The 19933-nt window shown below is 41.0% G+C and overlaps 1 protein-coding gene and 1 long non-coding RNA gene across 8 annotated transcripts in view; one reads left to right on the top strand and one right to left on the bottom strand.

Moving 5' to 3' along the window:
- Positions 1-11482, bottom strand: part of LOC111924699 (uncharacterized) — a 31129-nt gene extending 19647 nt beyond the window's left edge. Inside the window, exons 1-3 of one of the 2 annotated variants that reach the window (XR_002861807.2) lie at positions 10887-11482; positions 6642-9131; positions 926-3761 (exon numbers count right to left, since the gene is read on the bottom strand). This is a non-coding gene — a long non-coding RNA (uncharacterized LOC111924699). The remainder of the gene's footprint in view (positions 1-925; positions 3762-6641; positions 9132-10886) is intronic. The other variant, XR_002861808.2, reaches the window with a different exon arrangement.
- The window catches only part of CHD7 (chromodomain helicase DNA binding protein 7), a 131151-nt gene that overhangs the window by 23479 nt on the left and 87739 nt on the right, over positions 1-19933 (top strand). For 5 of the 6 annotated variants that reach the window (XM_086887132.1, XM_086887141.1, XM_086887136.1 and 2 more), the window contains one exon: positions 18053-19913. In XM_086887132.1, the coding sequence (XP_086743258.1) occupies positions 18228-19913 (1686 nt within the window). In that variant the 5' untranslated portion in view covers positions 18053-18227. Of the gene's footprint in view, positions 1-10988; positions 11703-18052; positions 19914-19933 lie in introns of those variants that run through there. The other variant, XM_023921000.2, reaches the window with a different exon arrangement.

The raw sequence follows: 19933 nt of genomic DNA, 5'->3' as shown, positions 1-19933 counted from the left end.
ACCTAAATGTTCTGAAATTTTTGCTAGTACTCAAAAGTGCTGAAGCACAAATGTGAATAGATAGAAATTTAAAGAGAGGTGCTTTGTTGAACATTAGAAAAATATTTTTTCGTTTGTTTCCATATATTCCTTCAAACACTCTGAGCCATATTATGTTGGTTATTCTCCCAGTTCCTTTCCATGACAGATCTCTGTGCTGATGTGGAGGTGTCAATTGAGACCAGTACATGGTTTAAGTAGAGATGCAAGTGCTGGTGTAAATACGCCATCTCCAAATACCAGTGAGACTACATGGTGAGGACAGGGGGGATGGGAAAAGGAGGGTGGTCATTTCAGTTCATCTTTTTTAATAGTGAAAGTGGAAAAGTTCCTGGTGTTAGGTCTGCTTGAAATATGCCCTAGACTGTCCTGCAGATTGCTTTCTCCAACCACTCAAATATTTTGGGGAAGGGAATCTTCCAGAGGATTGTATCTGTGCTGTGGAATAAACAGTTGTCGTGTGAAACTGATGTGAGCCTTAGTTTTACTCTGCCTCCACTAAAATACACTTTTACGGTAGTTTGTGCAGGATCAGCACAGAGGAGTACAAAGAGGGAGCTTTTCAGTACAAAGGCTGCCTGTTTGGCCTGCCCAAACCACCGTGAATGTGTTTAAAGGGGACTTTTATTACCATGGAAACTCTCAGACAGGAAGGAATTTGTCCTGCCATATCTAGAAAATAGTCTGTAATGGTCAGCTCTTGGAACAAAAGTGTTTCGAATAGTGGGATATATTTAAAAATTCTTGTAGTGAATATGTTTTAAAACCCCCCCGAATATGCAAAATCCAATCTTATGCTAATGGGCTACTAGTATGGGGATTTAGGAAAGACTGCAGAAAAGTACAATGTGAGCAAGAGAAGTGTAATGAAAAATCTAAGTTTTACCTCTCTGTCCAGAAGGCTTCTTAGGTGTTGAACGGATGTCAATGAAATATTCTTCCTTTAAGCAGCGTGTTTATCCATCACAGCCGTTCATTGAGGGACTGTGTATGAGCTTGGCTTGAACTGCTGGAGGCTGTCCTCTGAGCACCCATGGATTAATTGCTTTTGGAATGTCTTAACTACTAAAACCCGTTATTTGACTCTCTTGACAAATATCTTTAGTATTCACAAATGGCCTTTATTTTTGTAAATCACAATGAGATATAACATTTTTTATCTAAAAGAAATTCTAATGCCAGATTCTAGAATATTTGCACATCCTTCACTGGAGTTGTACATTGGTATGAAATAACTCTAAAGTCAGCAGTCCTCCAGTCAGGAGAAGATAGAGGTAACTGCTAGGTTTTCCATGCTTTGTGTAGTCTTTGGTGTTGATCTGTGTGTTTCATCAGTAGGATGAAAAATATTTTTTCACATATTTGACCAAATTAGAATTTTTTTTTTTTTTCCATAAGTCCTATCAGCAGACACTGTTTTCTCATATCTTTCTGTAGCAAATGTCTGGCTTGTTTTACTGCTGTGCTTTTCAGTTTAAGTTGTTGAACCACCTGGCTCTGGCCTGAAGGCAGTTTGAATGCATGGTATAGTAATAAGCTGATCCAATGGGTTTTGATGCTTTAAATCAGCCGTACCACTCTTGCTTCTTCCCTTGTGCTGTCATTGCTGTTCAAATACCCCTGTGGTGATGATCTTCTGATGGCAACTAATGGTTAGATCAGCTTACCTCTGGTGCCAGACTGCACCTGAACATTTTCTTGGAGTGTCTGGGGTAATAGTAGAACAAAAGTATTATGGCTTGTGGTTAGGAAGAGGAATAACTAAGGAGGAAAAATCATCATGAAAACTTTCCACTGCCCTGTCAATTTTGCAGTTGCTCACAGCTGCTGAAAATCAATGTTCAAAGTCTAATTCTACGTGGCAGGCCAGGTAACGAACAGTTTTATATATGTGTATATATATAAAGGAGTATTTCTGTGTGCCTTTTACAAGCGTTGGCTGACCTTGTTTGTGTTATCTGGGTTAACACTGTAATCTCCTGCTCTAATATGAGGACTTCCGTCTTACAAGTTGATCAGTTTAGTTTCTTGTCTCCTGACTTGAGGAACCAAAAGGGTTGCAGAAGGTAGTTCCAACCAAAATTAAAGGAAACAAAGGAAGAAGGAAAAAAACCCCACCTCACTCGTTTTGTTTATAATAAACTATCCCTGCTTAATGGCTGGGTTTCCCTCACAAGGCTTGGTCCCTTTCCCTCATCTGGGAACTGAGGGGAGGCTACTTTCTAAACTGTGTCAAGAGATGGGCATCTTAATCATGGACAGTCATTTGTCTTTCCAGAAGTATAGAAACCCCTGTTAGATATATTTCCCTAATAGTTAACTAAGTTGAGAAAGAAAGGAAATACTGGTGACATCATGTATGACTTAATATGGTTATTAACTGTGCAGGTGTTGTAAAGCTGTGAATCTAAACTGTAGTGAAATAATTGTACCATATGGCAGGGGCTTTTTCCTCAATTCTTATTCTTCCATATTGACCATGGTTTTTTCCTCTATAAGAATGTGCCATTTTGGTAATACCTCTTACTTAAAAAAAATTAAATCCCTCAGACCCTGACAGATTTTGATAGCAGTGGTTCCCTACTCATTTCTCCACATTTCTCCAGTATGCATGTGTAGTTTTGTTTCCTTCCTTATTGCTCCAGTTCTAGGCTTTCTCCAGCTGGCAGTTCTTTATCTGCTGTGCTTTCCATGAAGAAGGCAAATGCTCAGCTTGCTCTTTTCCACTATCTCCTGCACCCCTGAGGGGCTCACACCCAGAGCTTGCAGGCCTGCGTTGCATGGTTCAGTATTGCTCTCTTGATGGGAAGTCTGGGAAGCACTAAATCATCCGGCCACATACTGCTTCCTTCAGCTTTCTCCCCAGCAGATCCGTGGGCTGTTTGCAGTAGGGCGTGATGGCTGCACGCAGCTTTAAAGCTTGGGAGTGGGGATGGGCTTTCTGCCCCCACCCCCTCACCCGCACAGACATTTCCCTGCTCTCCAGCTGCTCTGGTTTCCATCTGTTACAGAGCCTTCTGGTGCGACTGTTTCCTCATCTGCTGAGCCTAGTGCAATGTTGAAGGACCAGACACTGTGCTGACCTGGGGAATTAAGGGGTTGTGGTTTTGGAGAAAATGACTTGCATGCTTATTTTCCTTTTTTCTCAGAAATCTGGCATGCAACACATGCGCATCTAATATTTTGAAAAACTTTGTTAGGTGCATTTTCATTTCTTTGCAGCAAAGGTGTTTGCTCATCTTAGCTGCACATGTGATGCTGTAGACCTGTCTGACATGGCAGCTGCCCCCTGCCCTGGGAGGGTCACTGTGCTTCCGTCTGCTAGGCTCAGAAATCTCCAGCAATGGTAAATGTTAACTTGCAGCACACAGACAAGAGAAAGAGCTGAAGCTTTATTTGCGAAGACAAAAATATGCAACTAGTGAGAAGTAGAAGGGAGCCAAGGGAGGTGCTAGGAAAGCTTGGAGTGGCCATCACTCTCCTGGCCCAGTAGCCGGGGAACTTTACCCTGCGAGGTGCTTTGCCTTTGGCAGGCAGATGCCTGCTGCCCATCCTCAGACTGCTATTTTAGGCTGCTCTTGTCTTTAGCACTTCCATTTTGCAGTCAGTTAGATTATGCCTTTCACAGATCGCTGGGCTGTTGTTCTCTCTTGAGTGATCCTGGTGAGTTACCAACATCAGCAGAGAGAGAGAGTGGGATGCAGGCCTGCAAGAGAGTATTTCTGTAAAGCAAAATAGATGGACAACAAAATGTCCATTTAATGAGTGAAGAATTGTAGCCACTTCTGACTTGCCAGTACACAGAAACCCTGCAAAACTTCATTAATTATCCCTGCCAAAGTATATGAAATTGTCAGAGAGCAGTCCCTTGCTCATCAAGTTGTCCTGGTGGGTGAGAGTAGCTTCCCTTTTTCTGACTACTGCATTATCTTTTTTTTGGAAGCAGTTGTTCTTGAGTTTTAAAATCTGTTTAGACACCATCAAATTGATTTGTATTTCAAAATTATACGTGTAAATGAGAAGTGTACCTAGCACCTACTTTAGTAATTGAACAAAGCTTTTATTTCCAGAACCTGAGTACTACTCAGTGTGTGGGAAAAGTGTGCTCTGACAACTTGGGCTGTTTTTTGAGGACTTCTGTGATCTCACTGAAGGGTTTTAATATTAATTCATTGCTAGTGTTATGGTTATGTTTTGATGATAGTCACTTAGGAGATGGGTGTTAGGCAACCAGTTGGAAATTACTGTAAAGTGATTTTTTTTTTAAGTGGTTCAGACATTCAACTTGAAATCCCAGAGCACATTAAAAGTGCTAATTCTCATTCTCCTGAAAGCAAGATTTCTATGTATTTCTCAAATTAGCCCCCCTCTACCCCCACATCCTGGCTAATACAGTATTTGTAACTGAACCACTGATTTCTAACTAGGGATCATGCATTTATTAGCTTGATGTTGGGAGAAACTGATATTGAAGAAATAAAATATTACTGAGTTGCTGATAGGAGTAACTGTTTGCCTTTTGAGATGACAGGTGAATTGCATTAACAACTGTAATATACTTCTGGATGGTTTTCTGTGCAAGTGCAGCTGCCACATATTGTTCCATGCAGAGTGAGAAGCTCCATGCTCATGAGATGTGTTGCCATCTTCAAAAACATGGAGCAGAGGAAACATTGATCAAGAAGGGGAGGATTTTGTGAGAAGGAGAGTTTTCATTGACTTGCATGACATTCGCACAATTCAGCCTCTCAGCTGTGCTCAGTCGTGAGCGATTACCATGTTAATAGTTTGGGAGTACAGCAGAACAGTAAGAGTGTGTATAGAGGAGTCAGGGAAGAGGCTCTGCAATTTTTTGGAAAGAAGCTTCCCCACCCTGTGTTCTGCACTTGGAGTATTACTAGGAAAGACACAAGATCACGGTCAAGGGGAATCCAGCTTGCGATTTCTGATGTTTCAGAACAACAAACAGTGGAGTGAGTGTCTACAGATGGTTTAAGGAGTTTGGTTGTTTGGTATGCTAGTCTGTCTGGCTAAAAGGCTCTGAGATTAAGTAGCTACAGTATGGTATAGCAAAAATAGGAAACTAATTTAAATGGATGCTTTAGTAGTTATCTGGGTTTTAATTCATTCAAAACTGCAGATGCCTAGGTCAGAAAAGTAGGGGCAACTGGCTGGATGGTCTCTGGCTCCTGTGAAACGTGAGCTTTGTGATAAATGCTGAAATCTTCAATCTAGTTCTCAAAACTGTAAAAAAAATCCAGTGTGTTCAACAGCACCATTTAATTTGTATCAGTTACATTAAAGGGTGGCATATCTCTGGTGAAATAAGATGGACACCGCTTTTGCAGCGAAGTATAAATGATTGGACTATATTGCCATCACAGGTTTGAAATAGAGGCGCTCCACAGATTTCTATCTTGTAGATGTTCCTTGCATCGCTGCTTTGTTGATGTATACTTTCTCCTTTCCCCACAAATGAAACTCTGGTTTAAACATGTAGTTGGCTCCAACTCTGAAGAAAAAGGCTTTTTTAGTACTCTCCTGCACCTTACTGTAAATCTACTTCAGCTTTAATGCTGTTACCTCACTCAGTGTTGTAGAAGGTGTGAGAGCTCAGTTTTGTCCTTACGAAGATGACAGAGCATAGGTGTGAGAAATGAAAAATTAACTGTTGATCCTCAGGTAAAGTAGCATATCATGACCATAGCAACTATCTCAAATTCTTAGATTATCAACAAGGGCTATTTGTGGACCAGGCTGATACTGTGGAGCTGACTCTCCTGGTTTAAATGAACTAAATTGAATTACATGTTTATTGCAGAGAGAAAAAGTGATTTTGTCTTTTTCTTCGTAGGGCATCTTGATGTTGTGAAAAATGTAATAATCCTTCCTGTATGTGATGCTGTTTACAATCTTGAGATCCCTAAAGAATAGGGGAATTTTCCCCTTTAAGCACAAAAATGTTGAAGTGGTTTTGTTTGGGTTTTCAGGATGGTTTTTCTTTTTACCTAATGCTTCAATTACTGATTACTGGAAAGGTTATAAATAAACAGTAATTCTTGTTTTGTAGCATCTTCCATTCATTCTCAATAATCCATTTTATATGGAGGCATCCAGAAGAGTTACTAGAATGCATACGCCATTTAGCACTTAGTGTTACTAACACCTAACTAGTGAATTTATAAATGCAGATGCCAAAAAATATAGGTATTAAATAACCAGAAAAATGTCTGATTCCATTTACAGTTTTGCATATAAGTAAAGATACTCTTTTTTTGATAAGAGACTGTCAATATTGTCGAGTCTAAAGCTTACAATTTGTTCAATAAAACATTCACTTAGCCTGCCCCTAGAAAGTTAATTTATAAGTAGCCACAAATCAAACACAAATGCAGCCTTTCCCAGAGGGGAAAGAAAAAAAAAAAAAGGACACACATTAAGAAGTCTTAATTTTACATAAATACTTCAATACTTCTAGCTTTTGGTAGCAGCAGCTTTTGATATCATCACAGTGCAGCCAGTTGTGTAACCCAAGGCTGCTGTGAGAGGCATGGCTGACTAGTGAAGATTGCATATGAAAGGGAAGGTGGAAGTTAGCTTACCTGGATGCTCGAAAGGAGGATGGAACTCCTGACAATCCCAATGAGCAAATCTGGTTGCCAGCTGTTGCCATTGCTACTGCCTTGTAGACATCTCAGTGAAGCTGGTTCCAGTATCTTTTGCTTGACTCTTCACTTTTGGTTTTTGAGCTGTGCAGATACGATAGCGCAGATGCTGTGGAGATACAATAGGTGCAGTTGGTGTTGCTGTCCATGGCACTGGGAAGCAAGACCTGGGTTTGAGGGAAATGCAAGCAAAAGAGCCTCCTTAGCAGTTCATATAGAGACCAGGTGGAAGAAGATCAGTCTATTAAGTCTTCATGTAGTTGTAGAGTGGTAAGCACTGAAGTTTTTCAAATAGCATTTTCTTCCTGAACAATTCATTCCTGTCCAAGCATGGCACGCTGGTATACAGTGCTCCAGAGGAGCCTGATCCTGATGACTGGGTGTTACTGAGGTATGCTCTTTCATTGCTTGCTTTGCTTTGAAGCTGCAGTCTCACTTGAGGACATAACAGGGGCTTCTCTGAGGTGATCTCTCTTACTTCTGTTTCAAGACTAAACTTTGGGATAACTGTTACCTGAAAGCATGGGTTACGTGGATTTCAGGTGCTGAACAGCATAGGAAAGGAAGAATGATGCTTTTATGTGTTTCAGATTTTTGGATGATGCTCTGTGATCAGGTACAGTAACTTGCAGGTTTTGTAAAATGTTGGTCAGGAAAGCTCGTTGTGTAGTGACAGCAGGCAGTTCACCCTCCTTTTCAAGTAGTTTTATGTACTTCTACTTTCATAACTAGTTTTATATAGTACATGTAATTGGAGGGACAAGGAGCTAGATTTTATTGCTTTGCAAGCTTAATTAATTAGTTACCTGAGCTTCAGCTGTAGATCCAAATAATATTTGCTAATACAGCATAAGTGTTTAATCTGCCACTAATTCCTGTGACTTCTAAATCAATTGATCTTTAGCAGAGCCTCATGCATTGTTTTTCCTCAGCTGTGCACTTCATTGTTGGGTTCAGGTGATCTAAGTCTGTGCTATAATAGTGCCACCATTTACTAATGCTTAAGTAAAATGTAGTATAATCTTGCAGTCTTTTGGTGGCTATCTTACTCTGGATGAGGATTCTCTTTTTTTGTAGAGATAAAGTAACTTTGGAAATGTGTAGCATTGGAATTTCAGAATTCTTTGTACGTGTTCTAACTGTCCTTACTACGTAGTTGATAAGCAAAGGAATACATTTTTAGCTGTTGAGTTGATTCACTTTTTACTAGCAGGTTTTTGACTTTTGATATGAAAAAATTTTTCCTAGTAGTGTTTCTACATTGCACTGTTGAATAGATAATTCATTAGTCGTTGTCGGTCTCGTTCTGAGACCTGGACTCTGAATAGTAGTTGAAACAGCTCTAAATTTGGCTGTTGACACAAATCTGTATGGTAGCAGTCTTCATATAATCTTAATCTTCTTGATTAAGAGTCCTTAATTCTCTTGTTCTGGGATTCTTGCTATTTAAATGGGTTTGCTTGGGTTTTTTTAATGAGCCATTTTTTCAATCGTACTTTCACTTTTCCAGGTACTTACAAACACAAAAGAAATTGCTAGTCAAGCAAAGTTTGCAATCAAACTCTTCCAAAATTATCAAAATAAGCCTCTAACCTTCTAGGCAGCCTGCCCACTCCTTTAACTTTCTTGCTTTTCCTACTTAAAAAACCACAACAAAAGCAACAACAAAAAAAACCCAAACAAAACAACACAAAATACACAAAAAACCAAGTTTTGTTTTGGTTTTGGGGGGCTTTAGTATGATTTAAAATTTATTTCAACTGAAAAGGATGTGTAAATTTCTAATTCTCTGCAGTATAATTGATAAGCTTAACAGGTAATTTAAATAGACCGTGAATCATTAGGAAGAGTGAAGATAGTGCTTTCTATTAGAAAATTAAGTTTATCCCTGCTTTTTGAGAGACGGTTGAGCATACCATGAAGTGGAACTGGTTTCCAGGTTCAGTTCTAGACAAGGAAAAATTCCCTTTCACATCTAATCCATGAATGCAGCACTGTTCCTGTGTGCTCATCATTTATCTCTGCAGAGCTCGTGGGGAATTGAAGGTAGCTCAAGAACTTTTCTGCTGGGTGTAAAGAATGTGGTAGATGAATGTCAGCTGCTCCTGTTGGTTGCAGTAGTTTGAATGACTGTGACTGTGGGTCCTGGGTCAGCAGTTTGCACATCAAAAGACAGTTGCTTCCAAGTTTTTCAAAATCTTGATGAGAAGGGAGTGAATTGCATAGTTCTAGAATTTTACGTGACAAATTTTCCCCTGGAAGGTTCTTTGTTCATTTGAACTTAACTATCCTGGAGTAATTTTAGAACTGCAAATTGATTAAGCAAGGTGCTTGAAAACACCCCAGCTGGTTTTCTTCTGTGTGAAGCAAAAACTGATGTCCTATTAAAGTTTTGCACAAGAAAATTTGGTTATCTTCCTTTTGAACCTGCTTTAATAAAGGAAAAACACTGAGCTCAGTTTTGCTTGATCAGAAGGGCCAAACTGCACATGAGAACTGACAAGAGTTGCACTCATCTGACAGTCCCCAGTGCAATTTTAAAATTTCAGGCACTAATGTTTATGCTGTCTAGGCACCTGTTTTTTCCATGTCCAAATGAACTTTAGCTTTCTCTTAAGTATCTTACTTAGTCTTATACACTAGAAGCTGTTGAGAGCTACACACACTTTTCCCTTGGCATTGTCCATTGGGGAGAACAGCGTGATATAGCTGTTTGTGTTGTGGTTTGAATAAGTCCTGATGATCACTGAGAGCCAGGTGTTATGTTAAAAAACCAAAACAAAACAACACTAAAAACCACACTAAAAAAACAAATGAAGTCTGATTTTTTTTCTTGTATGTGCAAGAGCCTGCTTTCATTGCACTGACCAAGAATTAACCTCTTTTTTTGGCATATCCTTCTCCAAAAAAAACCAACAGAATGTTCAAGGTGCATATGTTAATTTCATTAAAACAAACAAACCCCTAAATTTAAGTAGTCCAATTAACAATAGTATCGCAGCTGTCCCCTGTATTCCATGAGATGTTACTGAACCCATCTGATGGTCCAGGCACTAAATGAAAGTTTCTGAAATCTGTTTACTCCACGTACCGTATTCTGTCCTGCACTGTATTGTTTGTTTTCACACTCTCTCACCCCAATCCTTTTTCTTTGTGGTTGATTTTAAGTTAGTGAAATAATTTAACATTTCTTTTAAATAGTCAATAGCATATGATAAAATACATAATTAGTTTGATGCTACAAGCCTTTTTTGTAACTAAGTTAAAATCTGTAAAAAAAAGAAGAAAATTTTAAATTTGTAAAATCCAATGTTTGAGTCTTTGAAAGGTCTTTAAGGCCCCTTCCAACCCAAGCCATTCACTGTGTGATTTCATTTAAAATACTTTAGAAAACACTGATGTTATCTTTTTCTATAAAATACAATTTGTAATCTTTTCCTGGTGTAGCATGTAATAATTTTTTTCTTTGCTGAAAGGGTCAAGACAGTATGCTTAAGTGTATGAGGCAAAAAAGATCATCAATACTGGAAGCTGAGTGAGAGCTTAAATTCAGGTGTAGGATGATTCATCTTGCCACATGTAAAGAGTGTAAGGGAGAACTACCATTTTGTTCCTCAGCCCTGAAGTGTGTTCTCTTCAGTCATGTGAAAACTGGCTTTTCACTCTGGGTGCACAGGGTGTATTTATCTTCACAGAAATGAGTGTGGATATGTGGTTCCCGTACGAGCGCAGACTGCGATCTACCAGTATTTATGAAGAACACATGTACAGGAAAATGACTCTTAAGTACAAGTCATAAATTGAAATGATTATAGAATATACGTGGACAAATATACCATGTGTGGTATCGGTAGACTGTAATTTCATCAAGTGGTTTTTCAGACTTCATAAACTATGAATGAAACATGATTGTATTGGCCTTGTAACAGGTAAAGTAAAATACAGGGTCTGGCTACTTTAAAGCGCTCATAATTCTATAGCTGGAAATAGCCTTTTGGGATACGATTAAGTCTTAAAACCTGCCCGTGATTAAAAAAATACATTTCGGTGAAAATCACATGTTCAGAAACTCTGGGAAACATTTGAGTCTCCACCTCATGAATTTTTACAGTTCCCAACTTTCTGGGTGTAAACACCACGAGCTGCTTTCGGCGAAAGGAGCGGGCCAAGGCCCCGTGTTACCTTAGAGCTCCGTCACCCCTCCGGTTCTTTCGTTGTTTCCAGCGGGTTTTTTCCCGGTGTTGGTGGCTCGGGCTTTGTTTACTGCAGGAGCTGTGCCCGGCCGGGCAGGCCCGGCCCCGCGCTGCCGTGTGGCGGCCATGCCGCCCTGCCCTGCCCTGCCCTGCGCAAATCCTCCCGCTCGCCGCGCCGACCTCTGCCCTTTTGTATCCTGTGACACTCAGCCTGTCTTTGTGCTCAAGTTTATCCATGATGGATACGTTTCCCTCCCAATCGCATATGCCGGGAGCCCGGCGGAGCGAGCAGATAAATTATTTTCAGCTGCAGGCCCGGGCTGGGGGAGGAGGGCAGGAGGGCGGCGGGGCCCCTCCGCGCCCTAGCCCAGCAGGACGGGCCGCAGCCTCCCACTCCCCCGGGAATATGCAAGGGGATGACTCTCGGGCCTCTCAGATCCTTTTTAAATGCAAAAGAATGTAGGAAATTGCCAGATCAGTTGGTTAATCAGTGACAACTGCAGTAGGTGCACAAAAAGCCCGGAGCCATCGGTTGCACGGGGTGTTTTTTCAGCGCCCCAGCGGGGTCGCCGCTGGCCCCACCTCTCGAACACCCGGGCCGGTTTAGTGTCAGCTTGAGAAGGGAATGTAATTGCGGGGAGATTTCTGGGTGACTGATGGCAATGGCGACAGTGTGACAGTGTAAGTCTTCTCCCTGACACCGCCGCCCCGCTGGCCCTGCCAGAGCTTTGTGCTCGCCTGGCCGCAGCGCGGTGCGCTGAGCGCTCAGCTGAATGTCCCCGGCCCACCTAAACAAGGCAATCATGTATGTAGCCCATACAATTTTCCGTGGTTTTGTTTTTGTCTTTTTGTTTGTTTATTAGTTTGTTTTTTGTTTGTTTTTGGTTTTTCTTTGTTTGTAATATTGGCTATACTACTGCTTTGTCGTGGTCAAACCTCATTAGGGGGTTACATTAAACATGCTACTTACTGCTCCCTTTTATGGAGTTATTTGCAAGGTTAACACCTCTGTCAAATGTTTTGAAGAGTATTCTTGAAGCATTTTTGTGACCGCAATTATTTCTCTTATTTATCTGGGACTATTTTTAGATAAACCACCTCACATCTGTGTTTTAAACTTATGTTGGAAGAGAGGGTGGTCATGCAATGAAAAAGGCCTCTTAAAATTCCAGGTTACGTAACACTAAAACTGAAGTATTTCTCGATTAGGCTTGTTCCCTCTTCTCTCACCTGATGTTTTTAATGTACTTAAATGTAGAAAAAATGCCTTGTTTTGTTTATTCCTCTCATTAAAGGCCTCCAAGCATGTGCTCTAATAAATAGCTCTAAACTTTCCTCTTCTGATCAGGAAAGAAAAGACATGCTGAATATATGTTGCTGAGGCTTCTTCTGTAGTATTATAGGTGCTGATGTAGAATTAGCAGTGCTCCCATGTTAGGGCAAAGAGTTTGCAGCCCAGCTGGTATGGCAAATGCCTTCATGTGATATAACAGCGAGGCGCAGTGGGTTTGCATCAGAGTCCTCCTAAGTGACGCTGTTGTGGTCTTGTATCAGAGCTCCAGTGAACTTGAATGACGTAGGATATTGTTTCCAAATGTGTGGCACAGGCTGAACTCTGGGCTGGTCATTCCTGCATCAGCTGCTTGACAGCAGCAAGCTGCCAAATATTCGAAGGCTGTAGTGCCCTCAGTTGCCTCAGTGAAAGCCTGTTTTTTGCCAATGTACATCACACATTAAGGAAATAAAATCCAATCTAGCTTTTGAGGAACAATTTTATGAGAAATGTAGGATTTCACGGATTTCTTGGCAAAAAAATTTTACTGAATATCATTCATGGCATTTTAGCTGATTGCACATTGGCAAAACCTGTGACCTTTGAGGAAAGGCACCTAAGGTTTGCTCTCCCTTCCCCCTCTTCTTAATTTAACAAGAGACATTGACAGCCTTTAAGTTGCCACTGCAAATTCTTGTAAGGTTGTATGTCTGTGAAGAACTAACTGAATTTTACTAAGAAAAAGGTGAAACTAAACTTTTCAGAAATGTTTAAGTCATATTTGCTCGTGCTTCCCACTAAGTCAGAATATTCCTGAAGTGCATCAGGTCATTCTTTTCATCTCTGCAAGTCCTGTCTTCCTTTCGTGGGACAAGGGGGAACGAGATTCCTGCCATCCTTTGATGTCTGAGCTATACGGACTTAATTTTTAACACAGCTGTGCTGTGTGAAGTGTATAGTAGGAAAGCATTCTAAGTGAATTAAAAAAAAAAAAAGAGGTCTTCAGGCATTCAGGAAACCAAGTTTCTTTGGAAGCTGCAGTCAGAAATGATGTTGCAATCACTTTACAGGTCTGGTCTTATATTTTGGCTAATCTGTATGCAGGAGGAACGTACCATGCGTGGCGTGTGACAGCAATGAAAAGTAAGCATTAAGCACGTAGGAGACGAGGCATGCTTCCCACAGACATGGTCAGGCACTTGCATAACTGTCCTGGCATCAGCAGTGCTGTGTGCTCAGTAGGTGAATGAGGTGAAATGTAGAAGCCTCACCAGCCATCTTGCCCAATTTGAATGTCTTGTCGTGACTTTTTCTATGTTGTCATGGTGTTACATGTGTTTATGAAGTTTCTGGTGAATGTTTTCCTTCAACTTTGTGAGTAAAATAAGAATGTGACTTTCATTGCTGTCATTTATGTCATGTCCTTCCATGCAGCAAATGCTTAAATTACTACCCCTAACAGCCAGCAGGAGCTTAGCAGTTTTGAAAAGCAGTTTAAATGTGCAATGTTTAAGTGCAGATTTAGTAGCCTAATGTTTAATCCTACATTTTGAGGCTCTGGTCTCAAAATGACCTTTGGCATAGTGTTGTTTTTTAGCACAAGAGGTCTTTTTAGCCTATTTCTTCAAAATAGCATGGTATTTGTGGTGTTTATTGCATTGTATGTACGGGCATATTTCCATTATGTGAGTAGCCAGTTTGTTTGTGTCTGTCAAGTACTTCAGAGTTTTGTCAGTGGTATCAACTAATAGCTGTAAAAATATAACTCTGCATGACACATGTCATTTCAAGCTTGGAGCAGTCAGTATTAGTTGCCTTCTCACCTTCTGTTTATTCAGTTTATTTGCTGCATGGCCAAATTCTGCTGAATTTCTTCTATGGAAGGGTTGATAGCTGAATCAAGGAACCTGTTGATTTACAAAATGTTCTTTTGAACGGCAGAGTGTGAGGATGGTGTGAAGGGTGTAGGCAGCTGTGTGGTGCCCTTGCTGCTTCCTGGTCTTGACTGCCTGGATCTGCTGCTTTTGGGAGCAAGACTAATGAAGTTCAGGTTTTTAGTGTCTGCAGCCTTAGATAAGTTATGTGTATGCAGCAGCCAGTTTAGTTCAACTTGTAAAAGCGGGAAACTGCTGAAGACAACTGAGTTCATGCAGCTTTGGAATATTAACCTGGACAATGGTTAACTACTACTTCAATTTGAGATCTAGCTGTTTAAGTCTGAAACGTTGCAAACTGGAGTAAATGTAAGCTTTGTTGAGACAACAGGGTTGTTAAGCAATTGACTGTGTCCTGGTGGTTGGGATCATACCACTGCTTTGAAGAGAAACAGGCTGTCTAGGCAGCCTTAACAAAATATATTCATTGACTCTTTAGGTCACTGTTCTTGGAGCCATCTTTCATGTTCACGAACAGAAAAGTGATAGAATTTTATAGTAGAACCTGTGTAGTTTAAGATGGCAATAAAAAAAATTCACTGTCTTTTTATACATTCATACTTCATTTCAACTATCCACCTTTCTAAGGATTCAGATAATCTTCCCTTTGTACCCAAGAAACAGTCACTGCTTCTGTGTACATTGGTTTTAAGTTGCAGGAATGCAGAGAAGATGTGCCATCCCTTATTTTAAACTATTTCATAAAAAAATGACAGTAAGCTGAGTTTGTAATCGTTAGTCTTGCTATTAGTAGGTCTGCATTTATGGGGAAGTGAACAGTGGTGCTGAATGAGTATTTTAACTAGAATTATTGCTTTATGCAGGCTTTACTTTTATTTGTGTGTTGGCTTTCTTTTGTTTTGAAAGGAAGCAGGCATAGCTGCAACTTAAAATAAGGCTGTGACTCTTGTGACTTGCTTAACTACCTAGATGTCTACCCTGTTGTAATAGAAGGCTGAGAGGTTAGTAGGTAATTCCAGTATTGACTGTTTCCTTATCAAAACATTGGTTAATTTATTTTGATCAGGCTGTAGCTGCTACTGTCTTTCATGCTTCAACAGCTGCTGTTAGCCATATATCACATCAGAGGTGTGACTTTTATTGCGGAAAGTAGAATAAGGTTTGGAGAGACCACAACGGACTGTTAAGGGCTGTGGTCGTTAAATTTGAGGCTGGACTTAAATCTGAAGAAATACTCCTAAAATTTGAGATGTCTTCTTTACTGTGGCCTTATGCTGTGTTTCAGATGTAGTAACTTTAGCATCCAGAGCTCAAACATGAAGTTGATTCATGCCTCAGATAAAGAAGCAGATCTAAAATCACACAATGGCAAACAGCGTTTTTGCTCTTAATTTAGATGATGGATTTGTTTGTTTACAAACTTCATCATAAACTTAAAGGTTAGTTTTCTTTTGAAAGAGTGTGTGCTCAGGAAGCCAGGCAAGTGCTAGGTTACCTAGCACATCTCTTGCATGGTAAGGGGCAGTACTTAGCCCAAACCTGCAGATTGGGATGGTGTAAGCTGAACAGAAACAATGTGTGTTTAGTAAAACAAAACTGTTACCCTATTATAATTTGGTTCTCTGGGTATAGTAGCATATCCAAGCTACTGTGAGCTAATGTTGACTGTTATCAGTGGCTGACTGGCCTGAATTTTATTGGAAGCTTGTCAGCTGAAAAACAGTAAACAAAGCAGATTCAAATGCATGCTTGATGCTTGTAACCTTGTTTCTGGAGAGAAGAAAGCACTATTAGCTTGTTATAAAGTTTCATTAGTGCTTCAGGAGAGTAAAGCCCGCTTGTCTTAAAAAATGGTTCTTTTAGTAGGCATGATTTATATAATAAAATGAGTGGAAATTCTTACACTTTCGTAACTGTGTGGCTGTTTCTGTTTGTGGTGGGTGAGATCTGCTCGGCTCCAGTTTGATATTACCCAGATTACATCAGTGGTTGGGAGCTAACAGTATCTGTGTGCTCTGCTTTTTAGCATTTCCAGGCGTAGAGACTGTTCTGTTAGATGGAGACTCTCAGTGCACACTGATGCCCAGCTTTAACAGCTCCCGATGGCAGTGAGCATCAGTAGTCACAGTGCCAGAAGTCCTTGAGCAATCAGGGATCTTCACCACAACTGCGCTCTGCTCTGGAGCAGTCTAATAGCAAAAGGTTCTTTTGGTGAAGGAGGTTTCTTCTCACCTTATTGAAACTTCCTTATGGTGTCCCCTAATAAACTGGATGAGGTAAACATTCCAGATGGTTTCTGCCTAATAATGGAAATGAAATAAAACCAAATAGATATTAGAGATATGAAGATGGCTCATAGGAGTTTACCTCCAAGTGATTTAGGAAGTGTTAATATCCCAGCCGAGCACTAAAGAGATTTAAGAGTGTGGTTTTAAAGGTGACATTCAAATGCTATTTTAAGAGGAGTGATAAATGCTTGTGCCTTTCCTCTTGCCCTCTGCTTCATGCTGTAGAAGGTCCTCTTGACAGTGGCTAGGGAAAGGGTAATAAATGTGCTGATATTTTCTACCTAAAACTTGTCCAGGACAAATCACCTTCAGTCAAACAGTCTGGCCTGGCATTTTGCGTCCAAAGTGACTGAAAGCATCTCTCCTCCACAGCAGAATGCAAGATTTGAAAGCATAAACTTGTAAATCTTCTTTACTTGGATTGCTGGTTAAGGGCAGTTGGTATCTGCAAATAGAGTCACCACTGAATTACAACCAAGATGCGAAAATGGTTTTACTTGCTAAGCATATGGGCTCCCTTGACTATTGTGTTAAAGTTTATTTTGTGTGTAAGACATAGTGTTTAAAATTCTAATTTTAAGAGAAGACAGCATTAGACTGCCTCAGTTCATAAAAAACGTATCCAAACAAATCTTTGGAGTTCTTGTGTGAAGAGGATGGTGAACACATTTCAGATTAGACCTGTCTTCCCTGTGGAAAACCTGAATGAGAATTTTTCTGAATCTGCTCTGTTACTCTGTTGTTGCTTTTTGCTTTTTATTCCCCAAGTCCAAAGTGTACCCTGTTAGCTTAGCTTTCTGTTAAGTCCTTTTGCCATTACTAATTTTCTTGAATAAGTATTCAAGTTCTGGAGACAACAAAACTTAAGTGTGGTCTTCCAAAGTGCTGTAGTTGCAGTAGTAGCATGGTAACCTGGAGATGAGTAATGAATTCCAGTGATACTAACCATCGTAAAGGAAATTAGGATAAGGATTGAGAAATACACCCTATCATATGATAAAGCTTTTAAATTTGATTTTCTTACAAAAACTGAGCACATAGTTTTGCTGAAGTGGGAAGAAGCATTGTGTCTTTCAGTTTACAAATTCATTCAATTAAGATAAGCTGCGTGTTTAAAAAAAAGAAAAAAAAATTCACTTCCTAAAGGCTAAGTCTTGGAGTTTGGTCTGTATTTAGTGGGTCATCCCTGTACACATTTGAAAAATCTGTTGTGCCTATAGCTAACTTTAGTTCATCATAGGACCTGGTGCTTCTGCTTGCTCATCTGATTACACAGCTCAAGGGAATAAGGTTAAGGGCATGCTGTTGGTAACTAGAACGTTTTCAGGGCTTTAGTTCAGCAGATGGGCTGCTCGGCTATATTCATACATCTGCCTACCTGCTGTGGCAGCTGCTGCTGCTGCGTGTTGTGTTCTTTTGTTCTGTTCCACCCAAGAAAGGAGCACTAGGAAGTGTAGTGAATGGATTAATTTAAGGTTGAGGCTAGTGTTTTGCTTGCTTCCTAACTCTCTATCATAATAAATCTTTGGATAAAGCTAATGAATCCTTCGTAATGTGAAATAGATTTTAAAGATGTATTTCAGGGGGCTGAAACTAGCTAGCATTTAAAAAACAGTCAAGAATGTTTTCTTTATGTTGCCTGATGTTATTTATTTCAATATCTTCTTCTCTTTCTTCCCCCTTCCCCTGCTTTTTCTAGGAGCAGTAACCAGACTTTGCCTGACACTGCATGGTCCAAAAGAATTAAGGAAATATGGAATGACATGAAGGAGATTAGTTGAGGATTAAAGGCTTTGAGGACAAAACACCTCACCGAGGTGAAGCACAGACTAACATTCTGGTTGTAGCTCCAAGGAGCTGTGTGCTGAAAAAAGATGGCAGATCCAGGAATGATGAGTCTGTTTGGAGAAGATGGGAATATTTTCAGTGAAGGGTTGGAAGGTCTGGGAGAATGTGGATATCCTGAAAATACAGTGAATCCTATGGGTCAGCAAATGCCCATGGATCAAGGATTTCCCGCTTTACAGTCATCTCTTCATCATCCTCCTGCAAATCAAAACCAAGCCAAGTTGACCCATTTTGATCACTATAATCAATACGAACAGCAGAAAATGCACCTGATGGATCAGCCGAACAGGATGATAAGCAATGCCCCTGGGAATGGTATCGCGTCTCCTCATTCGCAGTATCACAACCCTCCAGTTCCTCAGGTTCCTCACAGCAGTGGTGCTGGTGGTCAGATGGGAGTCTATCCCGGCATGCAGAACGAAAGACATGGGCAACCCTTTGTAGACAGTGGCTCCATGTGGGGACCACGGGCAGTTCAAGTGCCAGACCAGATAAGAGCACCATACCAGCAGCAACAGCAGCAGCAGCAGCCGCAACCCACACAGCCGCCACAGGCACCCTCCGGACCCCCTGGGCAGGGCCATCCTCAGCACATGCAGCAGATGGGAAACTACATGGCTCGTGGTGATTTTTCAATGCAGCAGCATGGTCAGCCGCAGCAGCAGAGGATGAACCAGTTTTCTCAAGGCCAAGAAGGCCTCAATCAGGGAAACCCTTTCATTGCCACCTCAGGACCTGGCCACTTGTCTCATGTGCCCCAACAGAATCCCAGTATGGCACCTTCTTTGCGACACTCAGTCCAGCAATTTCACCACCATCCCCCTACTGCTCTCCATGGGGAATCAGTAGCCCACAGTCCCAGATTCTCCCCTAATCCTCCCCAGCAGGGTGCTGTTAGGCCGCAAACACTTAATTTTAGTTCTCGGAGCCAGACGGTACCCTCACCTACTATAAACAACTCAGGGCAGTATTCTCGATATCCTTACAGTAACCTTAATCAGGGATTAGTTAATAATACAGGGATGAATCAGAATTTAGGCCTTACAAATAACACTCCAATGAATCAATCTGTATCAAGATACCCAAATGCTGTCGGATTTCCATCAAACAGTGGTCAAGGACTAATGCACCAGCAGCCCATCCACCCTAGTGGCTCACTTAACCAAATGAACACGCAAACTATGCACCCTTCACAGCCTCAGGGAACTTATGCCTCTCCACCTCCCATGTCACCTATGAAAGCAATGAGTAATCCAGCAGGTACACCTCCTCCACAGGTTAGACCTGGTAGTGCTGGAATACCAATGGAAGTTGGCAGTTACCCAAATATACCCCATCCTCAGCCGTCACACCAGCCCCCTGGTGCCATGGGAATTGGACAAAGGAATATGGGCCCCAGAAACATGCAACAGAATCGTCCGTTTATGGGTATGTCTTCAACACCACGGGAGATGGGTGGGCACATGAGACCAAATGGTTGTCCAGGTGTTGGCCTTGCAGATCCACAAGCAATACAAGAGCGACTAATATCTGGCCAGCAGCTTCCTAGTCAACAGCAGTCTTTTCAACAGCAAATGCCAACCTGTCCTCCCATGCAGCCTCATCCAGGGATACATCATCAATCTTCACCACCTCCACATCCTCATCATCAGCCTTGGGCACAGCTTCACCAGTCACCACAAAACACACCACAAAAAGTGCCTGTCCTTCAGGTAAGCTACTTCCAATTAGT

Source organism: Cyanistes caeruleus, chromosome 1 (genome assembly GCF_971803275.1).
Source record: "Cyanistes caeruleus chromosome 1, bCyaCae1.hap1.1, whole genome shotgun sequence".
Classification (NCBI taxonomy): Eukaryota; Metazoa; Chordata; class Aves; order Passeriformes; family Paridae; genus Cyanistes; species Cyanistes caeruleus.
Note: the sequence above shows the minus strand (reverse complement) of the source record. Positions and strands in the feature narration are given on the sequence as shown.